At 37.5% G+C, this 26,501-nt stretch overlaps 1 protein-coding gene across 18 annotated transcripts in view; it reads left to right on the top strand.

Moving 5' to 3' along the window:
* Positions 1-26,501, top strand: part of Shakb (Innexin family member shaking B) — a 52,080-nt gene that overhangs the window by 11,703 nt on the left and 13,876 nt on the right. For 6 of the 18 annotated variants that reach the window (XM_076447740.1, XM_076447739.1, XM_076447738.1 and 3 more), the window contains one exon: positions 11,196-12,148. The exons of 2 other annotated variants lie outside the window; for them this stretch is intronic. In XM_076447740.1, the coding sequence (XP_076303855.1) occupies positions 11,786-12,148 (363 nt within the window). In that variant the 5' untranslated portion in view covers positions 11,196-11,785. Of the gene's footprint in view, positions 1-10,053; positions 10,220-10,945; positions 12,149-18,060; positions 21,327-26,501 lie in introns of those variants that run through there. 10 more of the 18 variants (XM_076447737.1, XM_076447736.1, XM_076447732.1 and 7 more) reach the window with 7 other exon arrangements.

Raw genomic sequence — 26,501 nt, 5'->3', positions numbered from 1 at the left:
TATTTTATTCACGCCGGAACTGTAAGAACTGCCGCCACTTTGATCGGTCAAAAATTCGTAAATTCATGACCACAGTAGCACCCTCGATTATCCGAACACTCGATGTCTGAGGTCTTTTAGCGTCGCAGCATGCGTCGAATGTAAATAGCTCAATCTATGGCTATTCATAAGCAACACTATTGATCATACAAATTAATTACAATTGAATCTAGCATTACAATTGTTTAGTTATTCAATTTTGAACATTTGCAAAACGTAAAACTAAATAAATAGAACATCAAAAATTTTTTTGCTGTTAACGTGATTACAACGCAGTTTGTATCAATATGAATATTATAATATAATCAAGTGAAAGAATTATATTGTCGCTAAACAGAAGTCTAGTTCATTGTTTATTATAATGCCTTTTACACTATTTGAAAAGGAAGATAATAACTGTGTCGCAATGCCTATAAGTACAGTGGGAATGAAAAGAAATTTAGGGAGTTCAATACTCCGCAAAAAATAATAAAGATTTGGTATAATTATATTTTCATCTAAGAATGAATTGTTTTATCTAATTTTATCAATTTATAAATGTATAAATTTATTATAATATAAATATTATAAATATATTATATTATATTTTTAAATATTCTTTAGTAATATGTATGTCAGAAAAATTAATTTCATATTTAAAGTTAACTTTGTAAGTCATAAAATATATATACTTGCAATTATTATACAAATTGTTAGAGTTACAGTTAGAGTACAAAAACTACATTTATGTGACGGATAATATATTATCTATAATTTTGTTAAACGTAAATTCACAATTTAATATTTTATAAAATACTCTACAAAACTAATAAGAGATGAGTGTTTTTCGAAGAACTATACGTTTTTTTTTATTATTCGAAGGACCACGTGGTTGAATACTACACGTGGTGAATTACTAACAAACTCTCGGGTTACAAAACTGCATCGATGCAACGCACAAACTGATTAATACTGTTAACGAATCCGTCGATCTTTCCCTCGCCTGCGTTCTAATAATGTCTACCGCTTAACACTACTGGTGTACTCTAATAGCGATTCTTATTAATATCTTTCCGGCATTCGATCGGTGAAAATAGCCCGAGATGTTGAAGGAAAACAGTAACTGCCGTACTAAACTTAACGACATAATTGCTGAATTTTTAAAGAATGATAGACGAACCAGCTATTTATCGAAATAAATCGTTTCAAGTAACTAATAGACGACGCGCTTGTTAATTATTAAATTTTTAGTAAAGAAACATGAAAATTTTAATTTCATTTAATATCATTATTAACCATGTAGTGGTAAATTAGTATATTAAATAATGTGTTTATACCTTTATAATAATGATCAAATAATTGTTTAAATTACATTCTATTGAATGATTAAAATTATATTGAGATAAATTGAGATAAATTGTATTGAGCGAAAAAACACAAATTGTTTGACACTTATCTTACTTCTATAATTTAACGTACAAAGTCCTACGTCATAAAAAGACGTCTTTAAGACCATAAAACAGTGTGGTTTTTATATACCCATAATCTAACAGTACATATTAGCATTGGTATTAGTTGTTCGAGTTAGTGTTTTTGCTTCAAATTTAAATTTAAATTTCAACTTCAATTTCAACTTCAATTTCAACTTCAATTTCAATTTTTATTAATTTTATTGTGATTTTTATTGCAATTGTTACTTTTATTACACTTTTTATGTCAATTCCACGTCTGAATGTCTAACTGCAGATGTCTTAAAGACGTCTTTGTGCTATCTGGGTTATTTTTCATTAATCGCAATTTCCCATTATGTTTTCACATAACTGCAATTGTTTTCCATTAATGGCGGCCGTGATATTGTCTTCAGTACGTCAACCGTCTCTGGATCATTAAAGTAGATTTTACTTTTCACAAATCCGTATAGAAAACTCTAATGATGTTAAATTATATGATTTTGGTCGCCAATGTCTCTTTTTTGTGAAATGAAGTGTCTGTGGGGTGGTCTGTGTAGGTGCTGCTATCTAGAGGCTCCGCTCAGTAAGCGGTTAGGGTCATTCACTACATACCAACATTCCGGCACTCTTTCCTGTAAAAAACACTGTAAATCGCTCAACTTTAAACACTTGTAACTTTTGAACCACTAAATCTCCTAGGATAGGAAATTGGATGTTTGACATTTTTGACAATGGAATGCTATATGTGTTTTTAATGTAACGTGAATGCGTGGGTCGGGTCAAGATGAATTCACTCATATGTAACACGTTGACTTCCAAGGTCAGAAATAAAAGAAATATGTAGATCGAAAGTTTAAGCATAAATTTATCTATTAGCAGGAAAAAGTCTGTTATTTAGGGTTTTATTACGTTCAAAGCCAATACTTCAGCGTAAAGCTCTCGAAAATGATCGAAAACTGGTTCCTTTAAGGTAAAAAACCTGAAAGTCACTTCCGTTTCTCGAAAAATGATGTGAATACAGAAAATTGCCGTAGGTTATCGTGTTGTCAGTAAGATGTAGTGTGAGTTCTTATTCCTTCATTTTTCTTGTAACAATTACTGTTTACAAGAAAAACGCTAGTTCAATTTACCGCAAACACCCTGTATGCAGATACACAAACTCCCCTGTAAGCAGAAATAAACCTGCATGGAGGTTCTAAAAATAAAAGAGAAAGTAATAATTACAAGATGATCAATTACTGTCGAACTCTGATACCATGGAGGTCAAAGAATGATAGACGGCTATTGTGACCATCGATATACCCTGATCCCTTTTTTCGAAAAGAAACGAACTACAGTTAAGAGAAAAACTGATCACACACGCATTAAATCAGAATATTTTTTTTATGAATGGACCAAACGACTTATGCACTGAGAAAAAAAAGTAGTTACTTCAATAACACGCGTGTTATTGTAATTTTTTTACTTCGATGAATATCAATGTATTCTTTTTCAATAGTATGAAATTTAGAAGCAAATCGTGATGTATTTGAATTGTCTATCATGAAATGATTGAAAATATTATTCGATTCAATACCGTACATTATTATTCGTAATATTTCTTTTTTTCCTTCAATCAGATATGTTGTTAAAAAAATTTGAGAAATGTATTGATTTATACTGGAATTGGTTTGAGGCCATATCTTATTTTTTTGAAAACATTGATGGTCAAGCTATTCGCTTATATGATTGGCGGAAATGAGTTTTGCTATTGAAATTCAATAGTATTAAATATTAAAATAAGTTCATATGATATTGGCACTATTCAATAGTACATCTTATTGAATCAACATATATTTTTTTTTTTTTTCGACAGGATTTTTTTCTCAGTGTGGTGAAAAAATGCATTTGTTCGGAATTGTGGAAAACAATAGTAGATTTATTTCGTAAACAATAACGAAAATTTGAAAGATGTGTTTGGTCAACTTGTATAAATTATATAGGCTCCGAAAATTTCATTGAAATTACTTGGTTTACGAGTAATAAACGATCAAAAGTGGTAAAAATTGCAATTTTTCAAGATTTTCAAGATTTTACCACTTTTGATCGTTTATAACTCTCAAACCAATTAACCAATTTCAATGAAATTTTCGGAGCATACATGTATATAATTTATACAAGTTCACCATACACATCTTTTAAATTTTCGTTATTGGCCCAGCTAAAAAACTTGTAAAAATCAATCTTTACTATTGTTTTTCACAATTCCGACCGAAAGCACTTTTTCAACATATTTTTTAGACGCCATTTACTAAACTAATTCATCTAGCCTTACAGAGAAATTGAAGTAGTTTGGTCCATTCATAAAAAAGTTATTCTGATTTACAGTGTGTGTGATCAGTTTTGCTCCCAACTGTATAATCTCTGATGTGTGGACCATAGACACTTTCTCGTAGACCCAAAAATATCCTAGTTTGACTTCTGGCTAACTGTCAGGCTTCCTGCTACACGGTGCTTCGGAACCTAAACACTAACTACTATGAATTGACGCATTACTCAGGAAAAAGATTGTCGAAGAACTGTTGGTAGGTGGGAAATGGGAGATGAAAGGACAAACGTGTCGGCGGCGAGCGATCTGAAAGATTTGTCACCTATATAAACGTGTTTCTCAGGTCCGGCAACAGCAGATGTCACATAAACTATCGGATACACCCACGGGTTTCTCGTTTTTGCTTTTGCCGAAGACAAAACACCGGCGGACTCGTCCGGCAATCTACAACCGATCCCTTTCTGCGAGTGCAACGCTTGTCATACGGGGACGGTGACGATAATAACACCCCGGATACTATTTGTAACACAAAGCGCGATTATCTAAGAATAGAGGGACAAATAATCTCACGATTACCGGCACACACAGCCGACATTTTCTGCTTACTCGTAATTTCTCCGGAAATCGGTGAAAAGCTCGACATACGTACAACACAAAGAGACGCGTTCCAAGAAACTTCTTTCGCGTGTAACAACGAAAATATTCGCCGAGGTCGACTTGTCATTACTAGACTGTGGACTTTATGCATTTGTGGCAAAAAGAATAAATAATAAACGCTAAAACTAAACCAGAGTTGGGCAAAAATTTCATCAACGATTGACGAATTTTCTACTTCAATCGTTAATCGCAATTAGCAATTAATCTCCTGGTTTAGTCGTTAAAAAATTGCGGTTAACGATTAAATGCTTATTAATCGTTAATTGCGAATAACAGTTAAATTTCTACTTTAGTCGTTAATTGCGATTAACGATTACATTCCTTTCAATTGTAGTCGTCAATCGGATTTTGTCAATTGATTAATGATTAACTGCCTTTTGAAATGAAATACGGAATCAACACTATACTGAATACTACTGAAACTCTGTTTACGTGCTTTTATGTTTTCTTCTCGATGATAAAATATACGGTTTCTAAACAACAGTACAGAAAAATGTGAATGATCGATTAATATAAAATTTTGTATTTCAGTTTACTATATTCTGAACTATAGAAAAATGCTTGCTTCTGTCTTTCGCACAGTGTAGTGCATGTCTTAAATAAATCGAATTACATTTGAATGAAAATATTGCGGGCTATCTAATATACGAAAAGTTGAGTTACAAATTCTCTGTTTCGATTTCAGGAGAGTTTTCTCTATTTGTAGTAGTCATGTACTAATATTTGTAGAGTGTAGCCAAGATCTCATCGAAGAAGCCTGCTGGAAGCAGCCCAGTTAGCGTTCGTGTGTTTTATATTAAGCTTTAAGCGAGGCTGAATATTTCTTTCGGTGTAGGTTAATTGACAAGTCGAGATTAAACATGCTTTTCTGCTCATTTTTCATTCTCAATAATTCATGGTCTATTCAATTGTAACATGGCTTCGCCCCGGCTCGACTGTATTTGCAGAAAATGATCGGTATTGTCGAATCACGTTAAAATGTTCCGACGAAATTATATATACAATTTAAACAATTTACCTTTGAAGTAATATGAGAATTTGTTATAAATGCTTCAGAGCTGGGACCTTATAAATTCATTTATTATTATACATTTTTTGAAAACATGAAGGGGGTGTTCGACTAGTGATGGACATTCTAGATTTTCCTTAAATAAACGAAAAAATATAACACTTTATAGTGTCGAGTTTGAAAATGCAGCGAATACACGTGCTGTCGCATAGGAATCGTCCAGTGTGTCCAGATAGGGGTAATCGAAAAGGAATCGGGGGGAATACAAGTACCCCCTCTCTCATGACCAGAGTAATATGTGACACGTTGCGCGACGAGAATAGAGTGAGGCAGAGTGAGGCGAATGGAAGACAAGTTGCGCGTGCGCGGTAGGGACTGAACGGTGGAATAGGATAGTGGAAGGGGATAAGGTGGAGAGCCTGGAGGGGGAAAAGATGTTGGTTTCAATATCAATCTGGCCACACTGGAATCGTCTGACTTCTGATCATGACCAACCGATTCTACTTCCTGTGTATAGTGAAGCACGCGAACCCGACGGATCTTTGAGGATGTTCTGGAGGTATATAAAAACGCAACAATTGAAAATTTGACAAGATACAGTAAGGAGCAAAACTGAACCAATAACTACAAGTTTTGTATAAATCATTATTTATTGCTAGGAATATAGAAGATTAACCAAAAATCAACATTATAATTATTTTTATCATAATTAGAAGTAACTAAAGAAATTTTTTTCAATAATGAATGTCTCCTCGTTTAGCAATGACAACAAAAATAGATTGACTCGGTTTTGCACCACGTCCAATACTTGGCGATATTTAATATATTATTAATTTTTAATATTTCGTCCGCAACCCTTGTGCTTGTAAAACTGTACTAATTCGCTTTGGCATACTTTCTACTCATTTTTTGCAATGATCCGGAGATAATTGTTCTCACTGTTCTTGAATTCTGTCATACAAATCCGTGATTGAAGTTGGTTGGGAGTCATATGAATCCCGAAGTCGTCTTTTTAGTAAACCCCATAGATTCTCTATGGGGTTGAGGTCGGGGCTCTGTGCAGGCCAATCCAGAACAGAACATTTTTTAGTACTGAGCCAATTTTTTACACTTTTAGCAGTGTGCTTAGGGTCTCGGTCATGCATGAAAATTACATTTTTTTTCTTCGAAAGGTATATTTTCAACAGCATCTATGAGATGATCTTGTAGAATATCCTTGTACATGTACTGATTCATGATGCCATTAGTTCGGTGCAGTGATCCAACACCAAATGCTGTTAGGTACCCCCAGAACATTAGGGATCCGCCTACATGCTTTAACGTTTGTTTCACATGTCGTGGTTTAAGCCTTTCATTTTTACGAATCCAGCGCCAAGACATGCCATCCGAACAAATTCTGTTAATTTTGGTCTCGTCTGACCAAATGACCAATTCCCAGTCAGTAGTTGTCGAGTTTTGATATTTTGTAGCAAATTCCAAACGACGTTTAATATTTTTTTTCGATAACATTGGCTTCTTTTTTTTCTTAATGCTTTTAAACTCAGCTCCTTTGAGTGTTCTTCGTGCTGTTCACTGACTTATTTGTATATTCGTATCTTCTTTTAATAATTGTGCAGCCATAATGGAACTTGAAGATTCACCAGATCTGACAAACCGTATAATCCTTCGTTCATCCTGCGGTGATCATACTTTTGGTCTTCCTTCAACATTTAATTATATACTTTTACAGTATTTTTTTCTGATTCTCTGCACTGTCGATTGACTAACACTGCAAGTTTTCGCCGTCTTACGCGTTGACAAGCCGTCGTTCAAAAGAGAAATGACTTTTTTTACACAATTTGGAGCAATTGACTTCATATTTATTCTTACTTCACTTGCGTGCTTTTCCGTTGGACTGATTGCGAAGAACTGAGTGTTAAGACGTAGACTAATAGTTTTTAAACATACCAAAGTGCTAGATGTAAACATACTACTAGAACATTCCACGTAAACATTTCTTGTAGGGACCGGTTCAAAACCGAGTCAATCTATTTTTGTTGTCATTGCTAAACGAGGAGACATTAATTATTATTGAAAAAAATTTCTTAAGTTACTTGTAACTATGATAAAAATAATTATAATGTTGATTTTTGGTTATTCTTCTATATTCCTAGCAATAAATAATGATTTATACAAAACTTGTGGTTTATTGGTTCAGTTTTGCTCCTTGCTGTATAATTCTTCCTAAATTAATGCAATTACCAAAGTTTGGGTTCGATTCACTGCACCGTTTAAGAATTATAGCAACTTAAAGTTTGCACATTTTAACACGTCTTCTTATGAAGAATTCATAAAATTCCACTTCAAACTCTATTTAAACCTTGAAAAAATGCAACTAGAAACTCCAAAAACAAAAATATACTCATGAATGGCTTTCATTGCCAATATATGTATTGATGGATTTCGAATGTCTTGTACTTTTGTCTCCCATTGTACCTCCACAACATCCTTAAAGATGTTATCCCTTTTTTTCGACTTATTTTTACATGTAGTATCAGCCCCTGCTCGATTATACGACCCGTCCCGCCACAGGCTGTATAAATAGTTAAAGTATTTGTTCGAAGTTCTAACAGCAAACGTTCGAATACTTTCGTGAGCCACTGTGTAGAGTTCCAGCTTCCTCGCTGCGGTTTTCTTGTCCCTTCGTTTTCATTTTAAAATCCAAGCAACCTGGATGGATCATATATTTCGAAACGTAGAGACCCAGAAAGTATTTCCGTCTCGTGTCATCGCGTGCATTTCCGAGCAAGCATCGGTTCTTCGTTTGGTCCCGTTCGTAACAAACCACGCTGTTACGCGTTAATATTAAAATAGAGTGGCACGCGTATTAAATGAAACCATAGGAGCGTGAACACGCACCTTCTATCCATTTCATCGGGATTTCGGTGGATTTATATGTGTTTTCTCTTTTAATCACCCGGGTACTACCATGGCATTGTGGCACGCGCCAGTTTGATTAGAAATACAGCGGAGTCTGGTTAATATTGTCATTTTCGGACTTACAGTGGCGTGCAAAAGTTCCCGGCCAGATGGTTTTTGCAATTTTTCTTGCAAAAGAAAAGCGTTAAGAAAATTTGATTAGTATCATGTACAAGGGCATATTACGTGAAAGGATACTACAAAAAGAATCGATGCTATTTATTTTTCTTATGTATTCATTTGCAGAATAAGTATATTAACGTGTTCAAAAGTTCCCGGCCAGTATATGTTTAACAAAAAGATGATGTTTGTTTTTGATTGTGTAACATTTTTGCGGTATATTATTTAACATATTATAATTAATATTTTGTGGCCATGTCCTTTGCAGCAGTAACAGCAGCACAGCGACGAGGCATGGATTCAATTAACCGAGTAATGTAGTCGTATGATATTTTATTCCATTCTTCTATTAAATTTTCAAAAAATTCTATCTTATTAGAACTGCTATGATTTTTCATTCGACGTTTCATCTCTCCCCACAGATGCTCCGCAGATTGAGAAGGCCAGTCTAAAACCTGTACTTTATTTGCAGACAACAACGTTTCTACTATTTTCGATGCATCTTTGGGGTCGTTATCATGCTGAGAGAAACAATTTTCTGGCATTTTTCTTTCAGCGTATGGTAGCATACGAGTTTCTAAAATTTCTCTATACATGACACCATTCATGGTACCCTTAATTTTCATAAGAGGATTAACTCCTTGAGCGGAAAATGCTCCCCATACCATAATGCTTCCTTCACCATGTTTAACAGTTGGTGTTTGGTACCTGATATTATCATTTCTTGTGCCAACTGGATGTCGTACATATTGTCTTCCATCGCTGCCGAACAGATTAAACTTAGATTCGTTCGAAAAAAGAACAGCTTTCCAATTTTCAACAGTCCAATCACAATATTTCTTGGCAAACTTTAATCAGGCTATTTTATTTTTCTTATTGATTAGCGGGTTTTTAACACTAACTCTGCCAAGTAGTCCTACATCATGCAATCTTCTTGATACCGTACATTGACTAATGTTAGCAACGTTTTCCTGTTGTAGTTCTGCTGTAATATGGCTAGCTGTCTTCTTTGGGTCCGCAATTGATTTCCCTTTTATAATTCCACCAATTCTTTTAGTGGTCTTTCGGGGCCTTCCACTTCGCGGGCGATATTTCACACCATCACCTGCATGATATCTATTGATTATATCGTTGATTGTTCTTTTCGCGATACACAATGTTCAAGAACTTTCACGAGACGACCTTCCGCTTATAATGACCATTTACTCACAGTTTTGTGTACTTCGTCAGATGTCTTTCCACCCACGTTTATAGTTCAGCGATTGGTTACCGAATGAAGTAATAATACTACGTAATGCTATTTGAATGTTAACACTTACTGACCTTTTACAGATTTATAATCGAAATTGGTCAGGAACTTTTGAACACGTTAATTTGCATATTCTGCAAATAAACACACAAGAAACAGAAATAGTGTTGATGTTTATTGTAGTATCCTTTCACGTGATATGTTATACGTTATGGAAGAGAAATCGCAAAAACCATCTGGCCGGGAACTTTTGTATGCCACTGTATATCCTTAACCGTTTCAGGGAAGGCTCCGGTCTAGGAAGCTAAAGATATTTTAATTAGAAGCTGGTCATTCTGTCTACAAAAGATCTGGAGATCTGTGGAGATCTGTCCACAAAAGATCTGGAGATTTGTGAAAATCTATTCTCAAAATGGAACTCAAAATTCACCTTGGACTTGAATTTCAAGGTCCAATTTTTTAGTGCATTGTATACTACTTATCGCAAGGAACAAAAGTCTCAAAGGAAGTGTGGGTCTCATGTCGTTCCTGTGAGACTTTTGTTCCTCCCGATGAGTACAATCCGTGGCAGAATGTTTCCGATCGGAGACATTGATACGGATTTTAGAGAAAACATTCACAATTTAGAAGTATAAAATATCACTTTATGGAGTTAAAACTGATGGGAAATGAAAAGGGGCTTATTGAAGAATGGAAAAACAACAAAATAACATAACCTTCCATTTATTGTAACAAAGAAACGAGAAACAATCCAATATTTTTTATAATAACATCACAATATTAGTTTACAGTTGAAAAATATGTTTTTTTTTTCAAAATCAAGTTTCTCAAAGACTGTGCGTCTAGGGGAAAAATTAAGGGCAGATTCGGAATCAGCGCAAAAAACTCTAGAAGAGTGTTGGACAGTGTAAATCTTTTTTCCGTGTAACATTTTGTTTATTTTCCCGGTTCTCTGTTATAATAAATAGAAGCTTACGTTATTTTGTTGTTTTTCATTCTTCGATAAGCCCCTTTTCATTTCCCAACACAGTTTTAACTCCATAAAGTAATATTTTATACTTCTAAATTGTGAATGCTTTCTCTAAAATCCGTATCAATGCCTCCGATCGGACACGATGCTTGTAAATGACTTAAAAAAGGGTCAAGGTCAATCATGTGGTACATTTTTTTAACAGATCTTCACCGATCCAGAGGTCGCAGAATCCCGCTATGGTGTTCGTGACAGATAATCTTTATACACCCGCGATCCTCGCGTAGCCGTCCCCTGACGTACAGTATTTACGAAACTTTCATTAAAGATTAGAACCGGTAACCCTGTCTGTGGTTCAGAATCTCCGTCACGCCTTCGAACTCTTCGACCAACAAGCAATTAATGATCCATACGGTATCCGGCGGTCTTAATACACATTTTGATGGTGATCACAGAAACTGCGGAGGATGTCAGTGCGTCGTGCATGTTGCGACTCGAAAAGTGGATAGAGTGTCCGCGCTTGGAAGGATTGTTGTTGTGAAACATGAGTGAATTGGACGCGCAGATGCGAGCAAGTATTTCCTGCAAGACTATCGTTCGGACGTCCAGCCTGTCAAACGCAGAAGCTCGAACGAACGAACGGCAGGAAGCGGCTAGGGGTATTCGCGATGCTCTGAGGGAGGAAGAATGCATAAACGAAGATTAGCGACGGTACACAGGATCCGACCGGTTCAAAGGATCCTACGTCGCCGAGATCGTCTCGCAAATTCTTTGGAAGTAGGCGCGACTGTCGGCCTTCTTGAAGGATCCATCGATTAATCGGAAACGGGCTGCAGAGGCACCGTTCAAGACAGCAATCGTGTCGAAACTGTTCGTGGACGAGAGTTTTTCGAGAGGTTTTTCGAGTACGTCGCAGAGGGCGTCGAAAGGGTAGTCGTGGTTAAGTCAAGGAAGAAAGAGGATTGAAAGGATCGGACGGACGATCCTGGAGTCGTCGAGATCCACTGATACCTGAACCTCCTGGGCGTCGTTGCCTTGATCCAAGATGCTCGACATATTCCGAGGCCTGAAAAGCCTGATCAAGATTTCCCACATACACATCGACACCGCCGTCTTCCGGTTGCATTACAGCCTGACTGTGATCCTATTGATCGCGTTCTCGTTGATCGTCACCACCCGACAATACGTCGGCAACCCGATCGATTGCATCCACAGCAAGGATCTGCCGGAGGACGTGCTGAACACCTATTGCTGGATACACAGCACGTATACGATTAGCGCTGCGTACCTGAAGCGGGAAGGTATCGAGGTACCATTTCCCGGTATGGACAACTCCAAGTCCCATCCAGACAGCGAAAGGAAGGAGTACAGGTACTATCAATGGGTCTGCTTCATGCTGTTCATTCAGGTAATTTCTAAGAAATTTTCTTGCTTCATACGGTAGCTCCTTATGGAGATTGCTAAGGGTACTCCTCTGTTAAATCGTTCAGAATGTCCATGAACTCACGGCTTTTCAAATAGAAAACTACACACTACATGATGAGCCAGGTTGCCAGGCTTTATTACGAAGGTGAGGTCAAAGACAGTATGATGGGATATTGCAAACGCAGTTTCTCTCCGATATAAGGCGACGGTGTTTGTTCCGAAATAAGGTAATCCTCTTTTCTTCTTTTGAAGTCGTCCGCTTGACACCACTTACAAGGGAAGTTACCCGATCGTAACACGCCGATTTTAATTAAATATTTGTATTCGTATTTTTTTTATACCGACATTTATATTAAGGAGACGAAAATAGCCGTCAAATTTGGGGTGGAAAAATCCATTTGGCTGCTCTATTCCTTGCGTAACTAGACATTTTTGCCTTTCCCCTATGTAATCCAGTGGATTTGGCCGAGAAAATGCTAAAACTCCGAGTTTCCATTCCAGGAGATTAGTCATTTGTGATTAGATTAGTAATTAGAGTATACTAATCCGCAGTAATTAGTACATGGCTCTTTTTCATCCGCAGCAAAAACGTACAAATGTTATCGATTTTATTTTTTAATATTTCCTTATGTCGGGTTAGGTTTTGAGGACCAGAAATTTTTTTTGTATTCAAAACACATCATTCTTCCATAAAATGCTTGTATATGGTGTCTCAAAATGACCTGATATTTTAAAGTGCGCGGCATTTTTTTGTAGCGAACATAGAGTACTAATCTTTGACAACTGTCATCAGAAAGTATTGAGGTTTAGTCATGGAGAATTACACGATCGAGCAACGCATAGAAATTGTGAAAATTCACTAAAAAAATGGTGAAAATTTTTCAGAGACAGTTCGAAAAGTCCGCACGTCTTTTGGCCATCATAACGCACCATCACGCAACACTGTAGCGCATTTAATCACAAAATTTGATGATGGTGGTTCAATTCTGACCGCGAAAAGCAGTGGCCTCCTCGTACCGGTCGGTCGAATGAAAACATAGCCGCAGTGAGTGCGAGTGTTGACGAAAATCCTTCCACCTCGATTCACCATCGTGCTCAGCAATTGAAGATTTCAAGATGCTCTGAGCTGCGAATTTTGACGAAAGATCTGCATTTGCATGCTTACAAGATCCAATTGACACAAGAACTGCAGCCAGCAGACCATGCGCAGTGCCGTACATTCGCCAATTAGAAATTGGTATTCTAAAGATACTATTCTATGTTCGCCAAAAAAAAAAAAATGGAGCCCAATTTAAAATGTCAGGTCATTTTGAGACACCCTGTATATATTATTGTGTCATGATAAATTAGGAATAACGTTAGAATAAAGTACGATCGAAGCATGTCACAGAGATTTTTCTACAAAGAGGTATGCAAAGGTAGGTTTCCTACAAAGAGGTGAAAGGGTTGCTGGGAAATGATACCAAGTTCCCTCGAGGGAAGGTAAGAAATACAAAATAGTCGGACGGAAGTGGTGACTTAATAAAGCGTCAAGGACTCGTAGCGTTGGTTTGGTCGGTCAATAAAGTTGCCTATCGGAGCATATGCATTATAGATAGATTTGGCAATGAGAAAAGCCGGATAACGAACGAACTAGTTGCGGCTACGCTCGAGGAATTTACTCGCTGCTTACAGAAGCTTATATCTAGTTCATTGCCAAGAAGGAAACCCTAAGCATATTAACTCCTTAAACCCGTAACTGTTACTTCGTCGCCGAGGGTCGCTGTCGTGTTCGCCTTGACGCTCGGTCAAAGACGATCCTCCACCCTCACCTTTCAACCCGTCGTTTCAAGCAGACGCATCGTTACATGCTCGCTGCTAACAATCGCAACGGACACACTTTCTTTCTCTTATTGACGATCTTTTCAAGCATGTGCGGGGCAAAGCCAGGAACGTTTCAAACATTGGGTCGAAACGAAAGTTCGTTGCGGTGTTAACCCTCGTCCGTACCTGGTGTCAGTTTGACACAGTTTTCCCGAAATATGTTATACTGTTCGTTATAAGTTAAACTTCCCCGGAACTTCGTGACTTTTATTTTCTGAATGCGAAACACATAACCGAAAAATCCAAGATGTAAATGTTAACTGATCAATTTGAACGAAAAAATCGAAAAATAATTGTTTATGGGAAAGGGCAATACATATTTGGTAGAATTTGGTGATATCAGTAAATATGAATCTGCTATTGAACGGAGATTGATTCGAAATAGAGAAATTATCATATTCTATATTTTTATTATTACCATTTCTATAAGTATCATCAATTTCTTCAAATGCACTATAATATTCCCGTTATAACTGTATTATTGTTACTGCAATTTTCTTATTTATTATAACTAGACTGCGGATCTTTATGTAATTATGGCTTCTAAAAATTTTCAGAAAATTTTCAGATCTAAAACCCACCACGGAAAATAAGATTCAATTTTATTCCACTTTCTGAAAATGCGTCTACAAAAATTGAAAATTCCATAAACATCCGCAGTCTAATTATGTGTAACAGATTAGTGCCATGCTAAGCAACTTTAAAAACAAACAAACTAAATGCTTCTGCGTGATAAATGATTACATTCAGGAAAGAAGTAAAACTGCAGATTCTTTCGTTTATAAAAATGTTATAAACTGCTACTTCTATGTATTGTTACTACCACTTCGGCTCTCTATTCTAAAATTCTAACCAAAAAGCACCGCGAGTATCTTTTAATAAAGCCTGTTTGATAAGATAAAAAGTCTGTGTTCGTCTGAACAAGCCTGATCCAGAATCCCGGCTGAATAGAATAAACCACTAACTCTAACTTCTATTCTCCGGATGTTGTTTTCTCAGAATCTGTTCTGCGCACTCGGATCTTCCTTGCACCTGCCGCTTCAATTATGCTAGGCGAGAAGTGATATCTTTGTGTCGTGTTCGTCTTCCAGTTGTTCTTCCAAAATTAGATGTGTGTAAAGTTATCAAAGTTCTGACGAGAGGGCAACAGGGACCGAATTGAAATTTGGGTTCTATGTCCCAAATACACGTGTACTTTCTAAGCTGTTATTTTCAAATCCAATTGATTTGAATGCAAAGTAAAGTTGCAATTAATTGCAACAGCCACGAATAAATTTGTGCACCTATAATGTAAAAAATAATTTATGCATAAGAATTTTAATAAATCCAGCCATGGCTGTCATGAAACTGTCCGAAAGGTCCTGTTCAAATAAATCTTAAAATATAGATTAACACGTTTACATAGATCAACTATTAAGGGCAAATAATCAATCGCTAAGAATTAAGATGACAGGCCAATTAATTTCTATCGTATTTACTAGGATAGCAGAGGGTAAATATAGGTGCTAGATTCGGAATAGACCGATTAAGTAACTTGATGATGAATGAATGGAGTCTCTCCCAATTATGAAAGGATGGAACAAATCCAATTGGTTCTCCAAATAATTCAATTACCTCCAGTGTTAGTCAAACATTAATTCGGCACGGTGCAAACTCTTGATCTAACTATAGAGTGACAATGACCCGAATGGATTCCTCTTCTTTTTGCTCTGGATCGTTCTTGGTATCTCTTTTTCTTTCCCCCGTTTCACGACACCGAGTGCCGCTCTGGCTGCTGGCCAATCCTTACTAATCAAGAGTTATTATTACACTCGATACCACAATACGTGCATCTTTTCACTTTTTCATGTCTGGCGTCATCGATATCATCAGTTGCAGTAACGACCGTGCAGGTAGTGCAGCATACATTAGGTAGAAAATAGCTGTTTCTGATAGATTTGTGCAGTGTGTGTGGAATAAATGGGTGGATATTTCGTATATGTACACTACTGTGCAAAAGAAAGAAGCATCCAGTATAATTATAAGATTTAATGACAAGCAATATCTTTATGTAGAAATTGTATTCTACAATGATTGATTTAAAGTATTTGGTAATCCGCAATAACACATATTCTCAGAACTATTCAATTAAACAGCGGAATCCTTTTTAAAAACTTGCTGTGCTCCAGAGTTGGGCAGTAATTAATTACTTGAGTATTTAATTACATCTTCAATTACATGTGCAAAAGTGGATTATAATTACAATAAGAAAACGGTTAAATGGTCCAAAACATAAAGATTTGCGGTTTAAAAGAACAATTACACTGAAGTAATTGTTAGACTCAATTACAATTATTGTATTCGTGTTAAGTAATTGCTATTACTCCATTCACAATTACTGTAATTGTAATTGCGGTCCGCAATGAATAATCCTGGCAAGATGTATTTATAATTTTTTAGATGTTTTTGGTTGTTTTGGACTTTATGTACTCATTTTTATTACAAAAACGTAGAGTCCGTTGTCTAGTTATGTATAAGGGAAAATATGGTCTGCTGCAAAGTAGGAAATATGGGTATGGCAGCGTTTGCATGAAGAGAAATCCGACCGTGGAAACGCTATTAAATATAATCACTATGTCAAAGTTGAAAACTAAAATAGACTAGCAGATATATAATAAAAAATATCCTCGGAACCTACATAATTGAGGTTAATGTGATTTTCTGTTTTTATGGGGACTGCATTGTAAAAATGAATAATTTTTGGAAACATTATTTAAGAAAAGAAACGTCCAGCGTACATATTTTTTGGTTTTATTTCGCGAAATTTGAAAATAATAGATTCTTCAACGTATGCATACTTATGAGATACTGTTCTCTGACAATGAGAAAACACTAATGTGTATTATTGGAAACATTTTTTATAAACAAAGATTTCGATAATGTTTTTAATATCTTATTGGCATTGTTGTGTTTTCTAATAGTTTACTTGAAAACAGCGGGAATTATCATTTTCATCTGATTCTTCGGATTCATCTACTTCAGAAGATATAGATTTTTGTATTGTCTGTATGAAGAACATGCCAAACAAGTTAAGTCGCTCGAATTCCATTGAATGCAACACTTGCAAGAGAGCTGTGCTTTTATATGCGCTAATATGCCTGCAAGTTACAGGGTGACAAGAAATAACGGAGTTAATCACATTTCTTATTATAATTCTGTCAAATTGACGAATTTTGAAAAACCAAATAATAACAATCATAACATGGACCTTTAGTATTCATATGTTTAAGAAGTTTCGAAATGGCCACCCTTTGCGCCGATACAGAGGCTCAAACGTGTCTTGAAATTTTCGGCAATGGGCCGCAGCTCTTCTGGCGTGATTCGGTCCCACTCCTGGTACAGAGATTTTTTCAATGACTCCAAATTTTTATGGGGCCGAGCACAGGCCCTGGCCACCAAAATCGACCACACGCTGTAGTCCATCGGGTTGAGATTCGGTGAGTACGGCGGCCATTCCACAGATGTGATGAAACCTGGAAAATGGACTTTGCACCACTCCTGAGTCGTTTTCGCCCTGTGGGCCGGCGCGGAATCCTGCTGTAACGTCCATTCCGGATCGCCGAGATGCTGTTGGGCCCACAGAAGTACGACGGCTTCGAGAATGTCCCGTCGATACACTTCTTGGTTGATTTTGACTCCTTGATCCACGAAAACCGTAGCAAATCCCATTTTCCAGGTTTCATCACATCTGCGGAATGGCCGCCGTACTCACCGGATCTCAATCTATGAACTCCAGCGTTTGGTCGATTTTGGAGGCCAGGGCCTGTGCTCAGCCCCATAAAAGTTTCGAGTCGCTGAAAAAATCTCTGCACCGGGTGTGGGACCGAATGACGCCAGAAAAGCTGCGGCCCATAGCCGAAAATTTCAAAACACGTTTGAGCCTCTGAATCGGCTCAAAGGGTGGCCACTTCGAAACTTCTTAAATATATGAATGCTAAAGTTGATGAATGCTGTATATGTTATGGTTGTTATCATTTGGTTTTTCAAAATTCGTTGATTTGACAGAATTATAAAAAGAAATGTTTAACTCCATTATTTCTTGTCACCCTGTATTTCACATGCAAACATTGTGCAAGCGAATCAGACGACTAAGCCGGTTGTCATTGCGTGTACAAATGTTTTTGAAGTGAATTCTTGCAACAAATCATGATCTAAGAAATAAATACTCAATAAACATTGCATATAAGGCGTTTTGATTTCAGAGTTTTTGGGATGCCCCAACTTATAGGGCAAATTTTTTGTTTGCCGAAAATACTGTCTTCAGAAAACTGGTTGTAACTTTTTATCCATTAACCGCTGTCATTATACTTTCTGCAGCGAAAATGTAACCGGCAACTATACCTTTCCAATATAATTATGTATATGTACATTTTTTTGCGTAAGCCAAGAGAGTTGGGCATCTCGTTTAAAAGGGTTCGAAGTTCTACCAACGGCAGGAGAAAGATACTAGAAGATCATATAAGTTATGTGTTCAGCATCGAGGCCAAGGGATGCCTCTCAAGTTCGGCCAGTCTTCTGACGGCTTGCTTTCGCGCCCCACGTGTGTCTGTCACCGTGCCCGAATACTCGATCCGTCCTCCCGTACTCGTACTCTTGTACTCGTTTTATTTGACAATCAAGAAACAGTGTCTTCATTCTCTTTCTCGTCTTCTTCGCCATTGTCTGTGAACGTCGAAGTTTTACCAGCGTTCGAATGTGTGAGATGAACAGAAGAGCAATGACTCGCCTACGTCTCGAGGAAATAATCACCAATGTGAAGTAACGCATTATCTGCGGGCTTACGAGTGCTCTGTGCTTCCAAATTTAATAATCGACGCCACGCGTATTCCGTTCCTTCGGTTCACACCATTGCTGATCGTTCACAGCATTTTGTAACCGTTGGTACAAGCTTCATCTAACATCCGGGAATATACTAATTAACTTTATCGATAACAATGACGGGCATATAATTCGACAGGTACATATCTTCCGAATTTTACCGTACTTTACATTGTCAATAGCAAGGGGGGATCATTATGCATTGTAAAAATAAGTACGCCAAACAACATTGGGTTGCAACGATACTTCGTAGCGTTGTAAATTAAAATTGAAAGCTAAAATTTATAGATTTATTCAGTAACATATTTTCCATTCTGTTCTATTACTTTTTGCCATTTCCGAGGTAACTTCTCATGTTATTGAATTAACATATGAATAAATACCTTTTATCTTTGATTCTTAATTTGAAAACGCTATGTTTCTTTCCAACCCAATAGGTGTATTAACACTAGGTCCACGGGACCGATCCATGAGAAATTATTCAACATTTCTTTGGATATAGAGTAGTGGACAAAAGTTTAAGGACGCTCTCAGAAAGACGATAACTATTTTAATATTGTACTATACGATTTGACCTTTTTTGGGAAGCTAGAGCAATTAGTTTACTACAGGATGTGCAAAGAAATTTTTTCAAAAATTGCAATTCATCGGGATTGTTGAAAAAACACTAAAAGTTGCATTTTCAACTTTTTTATGTGGGCCTATATTTAAAATTAAAAAAAAAAATACGTTTTGTCGATCTGTGTCAATGTCTCGGTACTTTTTTGACACGATGTACACTGTTTCACTTTGGATGCACGTCGCAGATGAATCGTCCACAGTGAAAGTGAAAGATGACAACTGGATGGAGTATTTATACATTGTGTATTATTCACTGACTTAATACATTTGACTAAATCTCAGAATGTCGGCAAGTAACGTAGTGAATGTCCAAAATGTCGTAAACTATTAGCTGCAGTGGGGTCCGTTAATTTTGGGGCCCCGGGCTAACACTGTTTGAAGGCCTGTCCAAATTAACTCAAGTACCAAAAATTTTTGTAGAATTTGTTTTTCCTTAAGTTCCTAATTTAAATTGATTTCATTTTGATCTTTTTGTTCGACACGGCTTTCATCCCATGTACGTACATTCGTTTGAACATTTTTTATCTCAGTCATATGTATACATACAATATGTATAATATATCACGAAAATCATGAAAATCATGAAAATGCTAATTGAAAATGCTGCTCCGATCTTGCGAGCTGAACAAAAGCGGGAAGAAGAGAAATTAGCAAAAGTGACACTAAATTAATAAACAAACAATAAAATTCATTGATTATAATTGATTTTTATACAATAAAGATCATTCATTTGAAACGAACAGTTTTATCATTTCCTTTCCCTTCCATTTCCGTTTCCGATCTTTCTTTCGTTGATCTATCAATGTCAGATCGGTTTTTCGTAACAATCTTTAATATGCATTTTCCTGACATCTATGATGTGTACACATTTACCCTATACAGGGTACGACAAAAATGTCGTATTTCCATGAGAGTCTACATAATATTTTCAAAGACATATTCGGCCTCATGCTCTATTTGTAACATATGAAACTATTCTATTATTACATATTTTTTAAAGACCAGTCATTTGGACTGGTTTTGGTAGAACTAGCTTCGTCTTAACCTCGGTAGTTCTAGTGTTAAAATTAACGACCCTAAATGTGAATACCCGCTTAAGGCGAGGGGTTAATCAGCTTATATGCACAGTGCCCGCAGATAAAGCGTTAGGAAGTTCTATGAGAGCCGGTCGAGGAAATGGGACAGAAGGAAATGAACGGCGACCGGTGCACCGATGATTCGATTTCCAGCTCGAACTCGGAGAACGAAACGGAAACACGAGCAACATGCACGTAACGAAGCTTCCACCATTTACGAGAGCGGAGATTTTTCACGCGTGGCCCGCGATCATTCGCGGAAACGGATCTGCTTAACAAGATCGAGGTGGAGGAGGGGAAAACCTCGCGCGTTCGGAGAGGCTCGTTCGCCGAAAACCATCAAAGATGCCCCTGATGCTGAAGATGATCGATGTGTTCGGCTCCCTTCGGTCCCTGTTCAAGGTACAAAGGCTATCCGAGGATGCGACTGTCTTCCGACTACATTATCGCGCCACGGTGGCGCTACTTCTCGGTGGCTGTGTCACGTTGGCTTGCAAAAGCATTTCTGGCTCGCCTATTCATTGCGAGGCCGCCGGTTCTGTCGACAAGGTCGTCTTGGAGACGTTCTGCTGGCTTCACACCACCTACAGCATGGTGCACGCGTTCAACAAGAGCCTCGGCCAGGCAGTTCCTTATCCGGGAGTATCGAACAGCAAGGGCGCCGGACTGCACGGCCACACGCCCCATCCATTGATCAAACAGCACAAGTATTATCAGTGGGTCATCTTCTTTCTGCTGCTACAAGTACGATCGAGTCGTTCGTTTTATATGATCATTCGTAGATCCACTATAGTCCGTTCGACGAAGCGAGTCACTAGCAGGGTTGCCAACCGTCCCGGATTAGCCCCGGGATTGTCCTGGAACTGAAATTGCTGCCCAGAATTCCGGTTGCATGTCAAACCTGGTCAAACTGCCTCGCAATTTCAGAGAAAGCTGGACTATTATTATTAGATTTTAGATTTATTGTTATTGCTACGTACATGAGAGGACGATCAGCCTTGTATAATAGTTAAAATTTATTAGAAAACTGTATTATTATTTTTTTAACTAGGTATATATTATGTTAAGTGGTTTCTTAGGGTGGATTTATAATGGAGCTGCGAGCATCGATGATAGCGGCGCGGTGAAAAGAAACCAACATTCGTGACAGCATTTCGACACATACTAATGAAAAAGTACATATGTATTTTCATGGTTTTTCTTTTTTTTTCGCCGCACAGCTCACCTCGCTGCTCTACTATAAATCCACACTTAGTGGAGAATAATATGAAATTATTATACATGTGTGCACAATGTATATTATACATTCAGTTATGGGAAATATGTCCCGCAATGGTCTTGAGAAAAAGTTGGCAACCCTGGTCACACTAGACGTAAACAAACTATGCACGTGGTAACGCGCGCGGGAACAGCAGCGGCCCGGACCTACTTAACTTTCTGTTCGTTGTGTTGTTCTTGTTTTATATTTGCAACGAATAATACTATAGCGTAGCGTAACGAATGCCTACGTTCAGTTTAAAGTGAAAACTGTCTCGAAAAGGCTTCCATTTTCAAATCACTAACCATTCCAATTTTAATCGACGGTCCTCCCCGTTGGCCGTTCTACCACAGCTCAAAGAATTTATATTAATAACCTTCTTCTTCGGAAGAAAAGCATATTCGTCGCTTCCTGGTTATCGATCAATCGTGACTAGATTATAAGCATACTCATAAGCCAAGGTTGTCGGGGGACCTTCGGTCGGCTTCGCCCTAGCAGTAATACGCTAAAGAAAAAAAAATCCTTTCCCGATCGTTTCCGTTAAGTGGATCCGCGAATGGGGGGACGCATCGGTGAAAGGGGAGGGAAAAAGAGCGGTCTGTCGTTCGTTCAAAGACGCTCCATCGGGTTTTCCTCTTGTTTAGCCAATTTTATCCACTTGCCGCGTGGCTCCATGCGGAATGATGCGCCGAGCTGGCACGCGAGCACGGTTAAAGTATAGCTCGTTCTATTTTCATCCATGGATTTTCCCTTTTTGTTGGACTCGCGTGGACGTCGGCGTTCGACCCTGTTCGCGAGTCGCGACAATTCACGGTACTCTCGAATCGCGTGAAGGGTCCCCGAACTACGCACCTTCGCGTACAGGGATTTCGGGGTAACGAAAGTCAAATGGGGTTAATACACTCCGCGTCAAAAAAATGGCACACATGATTTATTTTTGCCCATGATTTTTCGGACACTTCCAGTAGCCAGATAAAAAAAATGATGGGAAAAAAGACAAAAAAGAAAATTGTTCATAAAAAATGAAGGTCACCTTCATTTTTTAAAATGGCACTACAATGAAGATGTCCTTCATTTTTTATGAACAAAGTTCTTTTTTTAATCTTTTTCTATTGCACTTTGTAGCTGACTGAAAACTAATTCATTTTGTTCCTAACATTTTTTTATCTGACTACCGGAAGTGCCTGAAAGATCATGGCGAATAACTATTATCGCTGACGAGAATTGTTTTTTGTTTAGTCATTATCTATGACGGGAGGATTGTTTTGGTTGCGAATAAACAATATCGATCGTAGAGACTTTTATTTTGATTACTAGAATAAACGCTCCGGAATGTAAAAAATTTCGTAATACTTATAAGGGCACTTTTTTAAAAATAGTGGATAGAAATAGAAAAAAAAAGAGAGCCAACACAGCACGTGGCGTTCCCAGGCGGTCACCCATCCGAGTATGTACTGACCACGCTCAACGCTGTTTAACTTCGATGATCGGACGAGAATCGGTTTTTCTTTTTAAAGATGTTTATTGAATAAAGTTTCACAGTCATAATAATAATAGGTGTCAACAAACATAATAAAAAAAAACTACCACACTATATTGCGTTGATAACTAATTCGTTCGTTCGCATGCGAATCTCTAAGTTATACATTTCTTTGAACGGTGGTTGTATGAATAGGAACTATTTAACGACTAGGTTAATATAAGTAATATAGGGTACTTAATGGGTAATGGAATGGCGCGTGGGGGAAAAAAGTTTTTATTGAAAAACCCCCTCTTCAGTCTTTGGTAGAGATTTGTTACGAGAATCGGTTTTCTGCAACGTGAAATGGCCGTTGGCAGTTTTTGTAGTATAAATTGTCCATTACATTTTTGACGATTATTATATTATGTATTATATATATATATATGTATTATATATATATATATACAGGGTGTCCCGAAATTCGTGAAAATCCCGAAAGGGGGTGGTTCCTGAGACCATTTCAAGCGATATTTTCCTTTGCAAAAATGTTATCCGCGGCTTTGTTGAGGAGTTATTAACGAAAAACACGTACCAATCAGAGCGCGATCTAGACGCGAGTTGCCACAGTCGGCCAATAGACAGTTGGCGCGCCGGGCCGACTATGGCAACTCGCGTCTAGATCGCGCTCTGATTGGTCCGTGTTTTTCGTTAATAATTCCTAAACAAAGCCGCGGATAACATTTTTGCAAAGGAAAATATCGCTTGAAACGGTCCCAGGAACCACCCCCTTTTGGGATTTTCACGAATTTTGGGACACCCCGTATACATAAATAACAGAAAGTTTAAAAAATTACAACATAGACTAGTGAAATATTTATAAAATGTGGAACTTAAATTTAAACCTGAAAGTTTAATGGACTTACAAAGACTTTAAAATAATATAATATTGTAAATAATATAATAAAAAAAGTTAAAGTCTTAAACTCTTAAACATACTTTAACACTAGATCTACCAAGGGGGGTCAAAATGACCCGCTCCTGATTTGTTCTTTTTTTTGGTAATATGAAAATTATAGATATGTCTTTCTCAGAAATTTTTTTAGTGAACTTCTCTATTGAACTACATATTTAAAGAAAACAGGTACGAAATCTAAATAAATACGACTCTGTCACTATTATTAGGGAATGTATGCCGCAATTGCGTTTAGTGCTCGGTAATTCTAGTGTTACAAATCTCAAAGAACGTATATACTTGGTTCCAAATAAGAAGGTACTTACTAGCCGACGAATTTAAGACTCTACTGCGCATATGACTCTAACGGAACTCGTTCATTGGCTAATACCCCTACTCGTACTCCGCCGACCACGCGATCATTGGCTAACGCCATGAATTTTATGGCTGACGCGCAACAACATGCGCAGAACAAGTACCTTCTTATTTGGACTCAAGCATAAACATAATTGTTGAGGAGTTATTAGTGAAAAACAAGGACCAATCAAAGCGCGGTTACATCGGACGGATTCCAGCTTAGCGGCAAGTTTCGCTGAGCCTCACCCAGAGCGTTGGCATTGGCCGAGCCCGAATCCGTCCGCTGTAGCCGTGCTCTGATTGGTACGTGTTTTTCGTTAATAACTCCTTAACAAAGCCACGGGGAATATTCTTGCAAAGGAAAAGGTTACTTCAAATGACTCGAGGAATCAACCCTTTTAGGGAAGCAGAACATTTTCGGGACACCCTGTATATCGAAAAATCGCAACATGCGCGGACCCTTCGGCTTCGGTCGAATGGGAGAAACGCTGTCTAGAGGCTCTACGGGTTTCTTTAATTAAAGCAACGATATTTCATTCGTGTTCGTTCCGTATGTTCCCGTTTACACGAGGAATACGCGAGCGTTTTAAGACCAACATCGCGAAGTTTAACGGCTCTTGTAACAGAATTCCGGTGGTGATACATTTAGGCGCCTACGGGACAACGTAAACTCGTTACCGAAATGAATTGCCGCTAAATCAACAACGATTAATCAATCCACCGTGCCAGCTTGAAACAATACTGCCGTTTAGTGTGATTTTATCGCTTCCAACGAAATGCACAACCGATCCGACATTTTTACACGCGTGCCAACGCAACGCGCGCGTTGATCCGTTGGACGGATTCGCGAACGGTGCGCTCCTTTAATTAGACCTCGTAAATGCTTAATAAAGGGTACACAGCCCGATAACGAGATCAAAGGAGGAAGGCGCTCGAAAATGACTGGTTTCTAATGCTTTCAATTTCAACTATGTGCCCCCACTTCGAAAAGTCTGAAAAAATTATATGTTAACAACCATAACGAGATGATAAACTGTAAAAATATAAACGTAGTATATCATAACTTCTACAAGAAATCGGCATTTCAAAAATTGTTTTTATTCTTTAACACTAAACCTACCGAGCAGTAAAAGCGATTAACATGTTTTAGTTTGAAAAAATGACGAGGCTCTATTTATTTAGATGTTCTGCAATTTTTACAACAATATGTGCTTGGATACAGCGTTTTATCGAATCATTTTCCTCGTAAGCAACTTCATGATTTCAATAATTATGAAATGAAGCGGTGGTAGGTTTAGAAGAATTCATAAATGTGCATTCCAATAGTTAAAATATGCCTGATTTTTTCCGAATTTTCAATTAAAGAGATTAAGAGAAGTTACGGAAAAGCCTGATTTTCTTCATCACCCCATTACCACCCCCCCCCCGTCGACATATGGAGTTTAAAATTGATACAAAGTATTGCCTTTGGATAAGCTATCGAATGGCCTGTTGCAGATTCAATTTGGTTTAGGGACACTTTTGACCCCCTTGTCCGGGTACACCCTAATTAACACTTTTCACGTTCACGGTTCTCTCGCAAAGTCTTTCGTCCGTCATCAACACTTCCTGTCAGCCGTCTTATGCGGTGTCTACAGGTTTATTATCATTAGGTTTATTATTAACCGTGCGAAGGTTGCGGTCCGAACAATTCCTTATTGGGGCGCTTCGCGCTGTGCATTTCAAAGCAGTGATTGGTGGAATGCATTTCAAAAATTAGTTGAATTACAAATTATTTTAAGACAATAAAATTTAAACAATTAGTGTTAAAATTATTACAAAAAATATATATTCATTACAGTAATTATATCAGTAGATATGAATAACTTTCTCGTGAATTTTAAAGCAAAT

The sequence above is a fragment of the Lasioglossum baleicum genome, chromosome 3 (genome assembly GCF_051020765.1).
Source record: "Lasioglossum baleicum chromosome 3, iyLasBale1, whole genome shotgun sequence".
NCBI classification, from domain to species: domain Eukaryota; kingdom Metazoa; phylum Arthropoda; class Insecta; order Hymenoptera; family Halictidae; genus Lasioglossum; species Lasioglossum baleicum.
Note: the sequence above shows the minus strand (reverse complement) of the source record. Positions and strands in the feature narration are given on the sequence as shown.